This window comes from Rattus norvegicus, chromosome 13 (assembly GCF_036323735.1).
Source record: "Rattus norvegicus strain BN/NHsdMcwi chromosome 13, GRCr8, whole genome shotgun sequence".
NCBI lineage: Eukaryota > Metazoa > Chordata > Mammalia > Rodentia > Muridae > Rattus > Rattus norvegicus.
The window spans coordinates 87,691,297-87,702,614 of record NC_086031.1 but is presented as its reverse complement, the minus strand read 5'-3'; the positions used below and the strand labels follow the sequence as shown (position 1 = coordinate 87,702,614).

Sequence of the window (11,318 nt, the reverse complement as noted above, 5' to 3'; positions counted from 1 at the left end):
CAATGAGGAATTGGTAGCATTTCTCCATTGACTGACTAAAAAATTCAGATGTTGATTAACATATTCCAACCACACAACCAAAAAAAAATCACTATAAAAATAGTAGTCTGCTTATAGAATGGTTTCTTTTTAATAGTGAATCGTTAAATTTTCTTTTTAAATTGTCCTTTCCAAAGGACTTCTTACACCAGATTTTTTTTAAAAAGATGTGACTGGCTTGGTGTAATTGCTTCAGAAATTTAGCCCTTCCTCTCTTTTTGCCCACTTGCCCAATAAAAGAGATATACATTATGAAAACAGAAAAGGATTTTATGGAAAATAATACTTGAACAAAAAAAATATGTTTTCCCAGTGTGGAAATTGCTTTATTATTAACATCTGGGCTCTGCAGACAAGTCAATAAAATACAGCCTCCAACACTGGGAATGGATGCTGGAAAAATTATTGATTTCATGGAATCCACAACACCTCCAAAATTTGAACTACCTCCAAAATGGATATGCTGAACAAACCTTTAAAATGAAAGGGGGAGGAAGGGAGGGAGGGAGGGAGGGAGAGAGAGAGAAAGAGAGAGAGAGAGAGAGAGAGAGAGAGAGAGAGAGAGAGAGAGAGAGAGAGTCCCTGTGAACCAGTTAACAATCCCTGCTGGTTCCCAGCAGCTGCTGACACAGCTCTGTAACTGTTGGAATCATTTCAGGGAGCGTCGGGTACAATAAATCAGCCTCCAATGTGACCTGACCCTTCCCTCGGGCAGGTCGGCAGGAACCTCCTCTCTTTTCCTTAGAGTTTGTGATGATTCATAAAAAATATGTAAGGATCTGAGCTTTCCTAGACACCTTGGCATGTAGGATTCTCCCTGATTTAAAGCCTCTGTAGATGAGAGAAACACCCCAAAGTGCAGCAATCTGAGTAACAGTCTTCGGGAAAAGAAAAACACCCTGAGGCAAGGCAGGATGTTTGTCAATTCTGTGCAGCTTTATTGAATAAATAACATGAAAAACACCTGGCTGTCACTTTATTTGATCCTGGAGCAGCCTAGAATTCCTAGACCCCTGGAATCTTCTCAAAGCCACCAATCGACAAGAATAGCGGTACCCCATCCTCCACAGTGGACGACTTCGCTACACACTGGAATTATTTGAGCAAATTTATAAACATCGGCACCTGGGTCTCGTCACCGGAGACTCTAGTGTCATGATCTGGGTGAAGCCTTGGCTGTTAGGTCTTTGAAAGCTGGCCAGGTAACTCTAGCTGGCACCTAGAGTTGAGATCTACTGGTATGGAAGTCTCCACCATTCTGTGTCTGTGGAGAAGGCTTCATGGTAAGGCGTTGTCTGAGGCATTGATAATCTGGGGCAGAGAGTGGGTATTCCAGGTTGGAGAAGAATTTAACAGTGTGCCATGAGTATAGTCAGCCTAATGCTGTCTTAACATTGAGGCTGGATAGATAAGAACAAGACTTAGAATGGGGGTCTAGCTTGACTAGCAAGAGTGCTTGCCTTGCACAGGCTCTCAAGCTTGATACCCAGCACCAATCAAGGTAAAGTACCACATACACCTGTAACCCCAGAAATCAGAAGTTAACGGTCATCCTTGGTTATACTGTGATACTGAGGCTTAGGATGCAAAATACCCTGTCTCAAGAAAAACAAAAATTAAGTATGGGGGCTCCCTAAAGAAAGACACTTATCCCCATACCCCACTCTCCTTCCACTGTGGGCACAAGGGCAGGGGATAAGCCATGAGTAGTCAGAGGCTAAGAAAATTGATTAACCTCCTCAGACCTTGGTTTCTTTACATATAAAACAAAAATTAGCCGGGCATGATGGCACATACCTTTAACTCAGAGAGAGAAAAAAAAAAAAAAAGCAGGAAAATCTCTGTGAGTTTGAGGCCAACTTAATCTATGTAGTGAGTTCCAAGCCTAAAATAAATAAATAAATAAATAAATAAATAAATAAATAAATAAATAAATAAATATAAAAAAGGTAAGTACTCTGGCTCCTACAATCCATCAGGAGAACACGCCCCTCAAAATCAACTAAGGAGAGCTCGAAGGGGCTCTCAGAGATGGAAACTACAATCATGGCGCCTTCATGGGTCTGAGCTAAGGCCTCTGCATATATATTATGATTTATTTTGTGGGACTCCTTACAACGGGAGTGTGGCATGTCTCTGACCCTTTCACCTGCTCTTGGTACCTTTTCCCTCCTACCGGTTTGCCTGGTCCAACCTTGATACGAGAGTTTGTGCCTAGTCTTACTGTAATGTGTTATGCTGTGTTGGGTTAATGTATCTGGGAGGCCTGCTCTTTTCTGAAGGATCTGGGGAAGGCTGGGAGGAGTGAAGGGAGAGGAAGCTGTGGTCGGGATGTAATATATGAGAGAAGAATGAATACATAGGTGTTCATACATATATATATATATATATATATATATATATATATATATATATATATATTAAAAGAGAGAAAGTAAGTACTCTAAAACGAATCTTTACAAAATCTCCAAACAAGTGTGTTTAAAGGCCTCAGTGTCTAGTATACAATAAAAGCTCAGATCAGAATAAGGCACTTTTAGCTTCATTTCTGGGAGATGAGCTCACAGGAAACTCCTTGTCGCTGTAGCTCTTACAATCTACACACACACACACACACACACACACACACACACACACACACACACACTGCCTCCATTATGAAGTCCCATCAACACTGCTACCTAAACGAGACCTGAACAAGGGTGACACCAATAGATGTGCTAACACTGAAGGGAAAAACGCATGAGGCCTCAACCCTAGACAAAGAACTACAGGTAACTAAGGAATGCTGAGAGTGGGGACAGTGGAGAATAATGTTCCCCAGGAAAAAGCACACAGTTGGTTCTCCAATATCAAGTGGCCAGCCCTTAAACATACTGTGTAGTATTTTTTTTGTTCCCGTGTGTGTGTGTGTGTGTGTGTGTGTGTGTGTGTGTGTGTGTGTAGCCATAATTAAAGAAATATAGTCCACACGTATCAGACCAAGCAAGGGGAGATGCATGGGAAGGGTTAGATGGAGGAAAGAGGGGAAAGATGTAATTATATTTAATTTCAAAAATAAAATAATTTTTAAAAAAAATTAGTGAGGCTAAAGAACTGGCTCAGTGGTTAAGAGCACTGACTGCTCTCCCAGAGGACCCGCGTTCAATTCCCAGCACCTCCATGGCAGCTCACAACTGTCTATTACTCCAGTTATATGCAGCCAATACACCGATGTACATAAGACAAAAATAAATAAATCTTTAAGAAAAAGTATAGGGTACTTTTAAACAGTATGAGATAATCTTCCCTGGGATTAGGTAGCTGGCACCCTCAGAACCTTGATGGGACATTATGTCTGTAGGATGGGATATTTGTGTTCACATAACAAAATTGGGCCAGGAGGACTTAAATCCATCTTTGAATACAACCACCTGCCTTGAGGCTTAATGGGAGCTAAGAATGCCCACCAGATAAGACTAGTTCTGTAAACACACTGGGCATAGAGCCTGGCCTAGCAGTTCCCAAGTCAATGATTCTGAACACATGATCAACACCCCAGAGGTAATGATTTCCATATTAGGAGACTACAGTGTATCACTGGGCCAGGTATCCAGGGAAATTAAACTAGAAGCCTCCATTTCTGTAGGAAAAAAAAAAAAACAAATAAGCCCACTTAATTTATTTTCTGGTCCAGGTGAAACGAACAGATATCCACAGGTGAGATAGAGACCGGAAACGGAAGGGAAGAATCTTTGCAGGTCACCAGACCAACCTATCAGAGGCAAGAGGGGAGTTATCTTGGGATGGAGGTACTTAGAAATCAAAGCATCACTTTCTTTTCAGGGGACTCTAGGGACCAAAACTATGTCTTTAAAACTTGTTGTGGGTGACGTTCTGTTGTTTTTTATTAATAACCTGGAATCACTTGCTTTCCTTGTGTTAAGCTTGACTTTCCTGCAACACAATAAAATTGGAGACAGCAAAAAAACACAGGGCAAAGATTCACAAATTTAATATTCTCCTTACTTTGTCAACTTGCGTTACGAATCTGTCTGTCAGACCCTATCTCCACCTTTGGAGAGATCTGTAGTCCATCTTCCAGGCTCTAGATAGACCAGATCTTACCAAAGGCATGGGTCCTCACAGACTCATCTGCACCTACAAAACTCCCAGACTTAACTGTGACATCATCATGACGGCTCTTATTGGAGAACATGCAAAGCCTCTTTCATGAGCAGTAATACAGTATTTCTACCTGACACAGGGATGTGCCAGGCTTCTGAACTGTATCAGGAAGATCACCTGCTAGTTTTTAGCTTCTCCTATGTTGGCTCCTGACAGTACAGCACCGTGTCGCATCTGCTGCTTAGAGGCTGCCATTTGGGCCAGGGTTAGGCCTAACCTTTGTACCAAATGTCAATTTTCAATTACAAAAGAAAGCTGTGTGCGTAGTTAACCACCCTTGGGTGCTCTGACCTGTGCTATGGCTCAATCCTCTGGATCTAGCCTGTAAATGAACTATGACGTCTCTTCAGGCCTTGCCTAAAGATTAGAACTAGAAGTCTCCATTTTCTGTATAAAAAGAAATTCTAAATAAGTCCACTTAACTTTCTTGTAAACAAGGCATAATATTTTTGCCTTGGTTTTAAGTGCACGTGTGTGTGTATGTGTGTGTGTGTGTGTGTGTGTGTGTGTGTGTGTGTGTGTGCGCGCATATCTATGTGCAGTTGTGTGTGCATGTATTCACACATGTGTGTAGAAGCCAGAAAACAATCTCAAGGATCATCATCAGGAACATCATCTACATATTTTGAAACAGTCTTCCATTAATCTGGTTCGCCAACTTAGGTCAGATTGACTAGCCATTTAGCCTCCTTGGTTCTCTTCTTCCTACCTCCCCAGTGTTGGGATTACAAACATGGACCACCATGCCAGGCAACTTTGTGTAGGCTCTCGGTACTAAACTCAGGTCCTCGAGCTTGCAAGACAAGTGCTTTACCAACTGAGCCATCTTCCTAGCCACTGCCTAGTTTTAATATCAAGGTTTAAGTAGAGCAGGGGCTCCCTGTGTTTCTAACTTGCTCTTTAAGGTTCCGGGATAAGTTTGATGCATGATCCCTGAAAAGCCCAGTGCAATGACACAGCATTGCCAATACCACTTAGAGTGACCAACATAGAAGGTTGGTATTACCTACTTACAAAAAAATAAAAAATAAAAAATACCAGCACCAACATTCCCAAATCAAAATCATTCTCAGCAGACATGGTTTTATTAGATTACATCTAACAACTTCATATATTAGGACAATTCACCAGGTACCTAGGAATACATTTTCTAAGAATATTACATCAAGGTATCTGCTAGAGAGGTAAATTGCTTAAGTTTAAGCACTATAGAAGTATTTATTAAGATTTTTTTAATCCACGCCGAATGCAAATACTACCTGTTAAAAATTCCCTGGATAAAATTATCAGGCCAGAGGCTCTCCACTAGACTGTGTGTACAAGGTACCCATAATTGAATTCTGAAGAACATATTAGCTCATCCCACATCCCTGAGGAATTGGGACGGCCTTCTATAATTAAGACATATCTCCTGGTTAGATTCGTTAACTTGAAAAGAGCATCACCCCTCTCTCCCACTTAGCTGAGTGTCAGGGTATATGGATCTGCCCTAATTGGACAATGGAGAATTATCTTCACTTGCATTTTTGCCTAAGAATATATTTCCCTAACTCTTGTGATTCTAAATGGTTATCAAAGGTCAATTAGGGAAATCGATATTCATAAATAATTTCTTCAAAGACACTCTGTTCGTCCACCTAATGATCTGAACTGAATTCTTAGCAAATCAGAAACACACATGCTGCCAACCTAGACAAAACTCCAACAGCACTATTTTCAGGGTGTGTAACATTTAGGCATGTAGTATAAAATCAACTAATAGTAACGGAGGGTGATTCTTACAAGAGCTTACTGTTTATGTAATCATATCCACCTCTTACAATGACCTTTAAATGAGTGAAATTATTTCTCTTTACTTAGAGGTAAGAAAACTGAGTTCAAAGAGGTCACATAATTGTAAGATATAAAACCAGGACATCAACCTGATTCTAGAACCTTTAAATTTAACCATTCTAGCCTATGCCTTCCCTAAAATAATGATTGAAGGAGCCCCTTCTCCAACCCTCAATAAAACCTTATGGAATGACTTTATTGTTTACCCAGTCCAGAAAAACCATGATAAAGGATGCCTCTGGGAAAAGCCAGAAACATTGAGGGGTCTGTTTCTATAAAGCAGCCAAACAGACTGAAACAAATGCTTTCCATCACTGGACTTGACTCCAGATACATGACTCTCAAAGGTCTTTAGAATTTTGTTCTCAAACTGGAATTCTAAAAGGGAGAGTATCAGAAGCCCACACCTGAACCCCGTGAATGACCAGCTATCTCCAAAGTAGGGCTGTCCACCTCAGAGAGACTCATCACAAAAGATTCCAGCAGCAGAGGGTAGGGTGGCTGGGATATGCTTCGGCAAGACAGTGCCAGTCAGCCTGAAGTTAGAGTCTTGATTTCAGAGGGTCAATAATAAAGTTAGTCATGAAACTGCTCAAATTTGTTCAAGCCAAAGGTAACTTTATTGATTCATGAATCTGGAAAGTTCAAGTACAGGTTTTATTCCAGAAAAGAACTGATTCTGAGCACAGTGTAGTCAGTGCTCCATCACTCTGGGTTGCCCAAAAAAAGACTTGCACAATGATTCCAGTTGACATGCAACATGGACAGAAACATTTCACAAAGCCACACCCATATATGAAGAGCTAGAGGTAATCAGCTGCTGAGAAAAGGACAATCCGTTTTCTTCAGGGATAGACCTCCTGATAGATTATCCAGTCTCAAGTGTTCAACAAAATACAAGAAACACTAAATGTAATCAGTAAGATGGATTACTGATAGATGATAGATAGATAGATAGATAGATAGATAGATAGATGGATGGATGGATGGATGGATGGATGGATGGATGGATAGATAGATAGATAGATAGATAGATAGATAGATAGATAGATGTGTATGTGCATATAAGGCTAATTATAAGACATCATGAATTCGAGGGAGAATTGGGGGGGATAGTAGAGGATTTGAAGAGGGAGGGATAGAAAGGATATAAGTACACCATTCAATATGACATTCTGAAACAAAAACAATAAAAAATTATTCTCCTTTCTGTGCATCTGGTTTCTCATCTGTGTGAGGGAGAAGGATTATGTCTAAAAATTTTTTAATTAAATACACATACACACACCGTGGGTAAGTCAGGTTCTCTTTGATAAAGAGTAGTGGGATGCACATGCTGGAAGCCTTACATTTAAATTCCATGCTCTAGTGCTGAGGACCACAGAGCAGAGAAGTGAAAGGCCATATTCACAAAACAGATCTACAACATCTGCTGGGGTTAAAAGGTTCATAAGGAGGGACAAGGGAGAGAATGTAATCCCAGGAGGTGCCTCAGGACTCACAACAGTCAGTCAAGGGCCACAGCTGCGGCTTGATAAACACATCACCGTGTGTTTCATACTTCAGTGCCCGCCAGTTCAAAACATTGGGGCTGAATACCCTACCAACATAGACTGCATTGATCTGTTCTGGAGATAGCACAAAGTCCCACATGTTCACATCTCCAATGTCTCCCACCAAAGACTGATTCGCGTCAAAGCCACCGCCATACGAGTCCTGCTCCTGCCCCAAGATGATGCTTGCATTTGTCCCCACAATGTAGCCCTTCTGCAGACTTTTCCGCACCCTGGGTTTCCCGTCAAGCCAAAGCTCTACAATTCCTGTAGCAGACTCCCAGGTGGCACAGATGTGTGTTGGTACCTCAGGAATTTCTGAAGCACTGAACAGTATTTCAGGCCCACCTACTGCAATACTAAACCCTTGACCCCTAGTCCAAAACAGAAGAATCTCGTTAAAGCTCGTCTTGGTAGCGTAAGAGAAGATGCTGAAGCTTCGGCTCACATCAGCGTGGGCATAGAGACACACAGTGAAGGCTTCCAGTGGCTTCTTTGACTCTGCTTCCAGGGACACATAGGCAGTAGCTGACACTCCGGGAAATACGAAGGCCTGTTTAGACATGTCTGTGAGACAGAAAACCAACAAAGTGAGTAGTTTCTCAGATAATGAAGACGTATCCTCCCTTACAAGTAGGGTTTGGGATCAAGAGACATCTGACCCTCTCCCAGGTTCCTTATGGAACACAGCTATACCTGATCCTGATCCTTGAATTCCTCATGTAAAATATTAGGCTCCCATCGTCCTCCCCTAGGGAAAAAAAAAACTTTATAATAGCTCCTACCTTCATGACCAAAAGCCTGAGAGAAGCTTATCGTGATCAGAAGACACCATAGTAGCTTCTCCATGGCTGTCGACTCTGCTGGGATCCGGACTAAGAGGACAGAGCTCTGTCTGAAAGATCAAGGGCAAGAAGTCCTGGATCCCCTGCCTCAGGCACAGCCCATCCTTAGATTTATAACTGTAGCAGATGGAGAGGCTGAACCACTTTGTAAATGATTTCCTAACACTGCCTCTTGGGGTAAACATCAGACCACTGGGAGGAAGGGAAGCAAAAAAAAAAAAAAAAAAAAAAAAACATTCTAGAACAGAGAAATCGATGTGGGTTATTTATTGCAAACTCCTGTGACCCCTGAATCACCAGTTTCTGTGTGACAGGAAAAATGAGAAACCTTCCCAAGGCTCCATTTTGCCTATCTATATTGAGAAAATAATGGGAAATTTTAGCTTAATAGATGAGCGCTCATGAGTGTGCATGCGATGGTTGAATCCCCAGGGTCTGCTAACCTCTTCTGGAAGCTGCTCCTTCCCATACTGGGAAATGAAGAAAACAAGTATTCCATTCCCAGAACCAAGAACAAACTTTCCCTGGCCAACTGCACAGACTTATCAGAGACCTTTGACTGAAGAGAACACCTGTCCTATCCCAAATGTACTATGGCTCAATCTCGTGAAACGGACTGGGTTTTTGTTTGTTTGTTGATTTGGTTTTTATTTTTTCTTTTTTTTAATGTGGAAGCATCAGGGAGAATTCAGAATGGTTAACATTTGCTTCTTTTGTCCAGAATCTAAGTGGTCCCTCCACACTGCCTAACAGTTAAGCAGTTTTCTGCTTACCTGAGTCTTCTAGTTGAATACCGTGCTCCTTCACCTTGTTCCTGAATCCCTCACAATCTCATTCATTCTTTCATTCCATTTATGAGTCACCCTCTAATTGAGAAATTAGAGGGAAAAATACTGTATCCCCTGAAGCAGAGAGCCATTCATTCAGTAATTCCGTTTTAAGATGGATGCATTCTCATCCTACCCAAGACTACTAGATTTCTCAGCCTCAGCTACAGGTCAGAAAAGAGACACTCTCTAGGCTGCACCTTTACAGTAAAGATTCATGACTTCCCTTTCATTCCTTTCTTGCCTTCTGGTGGGGGCTGATGAGAGAGAGAGAGAGAGAGCAATCACCTTCCCCATCTTCCCCATAACAAGCTGCAAGTAGAGGCTGGCACAGCAACTTAATAGGTTGAACCGGGGGTTGGGGATTTAGCTCAGTGGTAGAGCGCTTGCCTAGCAAGCGCAAGGCCCTGGGTTCGGTCCCCAGCTCCGAAAAAAAAGAAAAAAAAAATAGGTTGCACCAGTAAATGTTATCATAGAGCCATTGTTTCAACCCTTAAATATCATCTACCCAAATATTTTCTTGAAGAATATGCAAACTTATATTTTGTTAAGTCGCTGAAAATTGGTCATTCTCATATTGAAGCTTGGTTGCTACCACTCTGTATCTTTCCATCATAAAATCTACCTGCTTTTCTGACTCCTCATAAGAAATAAACAGTTGCACAATGCATCTAAGGTCAAACTTGCACCTTTGTAACAGGCCCAGATGGCCCAACACCCAATGAATGTTGCCACCAAGTGTTTCTTTCTGCTTTACGCATCATTAATTTCACCTTCATTCTATCATTTCCCCAAACGCCAAAACTATAATAAACATTGCATTTTAGAGAAAGAAGAGAAAGACAAAGGGAAAAAGAAGGAAGATAGAAAGGTTATTTGTAACCAAGACCTCCATTGTTCCAATCTCCCTCCTTAACTCAAGGATTTCTGGTTCTGACATCAATCACTGAAGAAGAAAACAACAACACTCTCTCTCTTTCTCTCTCTCCCTCTCTCCCAATAACCGATTTTTTTTCTGGGTTTTTTTTTTAATCTTATACAACACCTGACATTCGGCACAGTTCTTAACTCTTTCTAGAATTTTTAAACGTTGTTTTTAAAATGAACAAATGTAAAGGCCTTAAGAAGTGATTTCTGGCCCCTCCACTCCAATTTTGACTCCCAATTATGAGAAACAATCACATCGAGTCTCTGAACTTATCTGTTACAAGTGCCCTTACTGAACTCTGATCTTCAAAAGTAGGTTATTCACAAATCCCTTTGTCTTAATTTACATATTGCAGTTGGTTTGTGATATTTACACATCTCGAAGAGCTTAAGAAAATAGAAACACCTTTGTAGCAATCCTTGAACCAAAGACCATGGTTTCATACTGGCCATCTCCTGCCCTGAAACATCCTGGTATCTTTACATAGGAAACCTTTTACATGGAAACAGCATTTAAACTGAGCCACAAAAACTGAAGTAAGAGATTCAAGAATGTCTTATCTTCCTTTCCTGTTGCTATGATATAAAATGGCTGACAAAACCAACTTAGGGGAGAAAGGATTTATTTTAGTTCACAGTTCCAAGTTACAGTCCATCATAACAGAGAAGAGAGACAAGAGCTTGAGGGAATTGATTATATCACAACCATAATCAAAAACAGAACAATGGATGCACACATGCTTGTTCTCAGCTCACTTCTCCATTCTCATGCAGTTCAGTATCCCCTGCCTAGGGAATTGTGCCACTCACAGTGGGCAGCCTTCCCACCTAAGTTAAGATCACCCAACTCCCACAGATCAACTTGATCTAGACAATCCTTTACTGAGACTCTCTTCCCAGGAGATTCTAGATTGTATTAAGTTGAAAATTAAAATTAACCATCATAGAGACTAAGGGAATAATATAACATATTTACCAACCTCCAAACTTTATTTTCTTTTTTTTTTTTTTTATTAACTTGAGTATTTCTTATATACATTTCGAGTGTTATTCCCTTTCCCGGTATCCGGGCAAACATCCCCCTCCCCCCTCCCCTTCCTTATGGGTGTTCCCCTCCCAACCCTCCC

General features: G+C 41.1%; 1 protein-coding gene across 1 annotated transcript; it reads right to left on the bottom strand.

The window, feature by feature from the left end:
• Nucleotides 1-6,636: 6,636 nt before the first annotated feature.
• Nucleotides 6,637-8,553, bottom strand: Crp (C-reactive protein). The gene is made up of 2 exons (NM_017096.4): nucleotides 8,378-8,553; nucleotides 6,637-8,159 (listed from the first exon to the last, which is right to left on the bottom strand). Exons 1-2 carry the CDS (start codon nucleotides 8,439-8,441, stop codon nucleotides 7,531-7,533), a joined length of 693 nt encoding a protein of 230 aa, NP_058792.1. The 5' UTR covers nucleotides 8,442-8,553; the 3' UTR covers nucleotides 6,637-7,530.
• Between the last annotated feature and the right edge of the window lie 2,765 nt (nucleotides 8,554-11,318).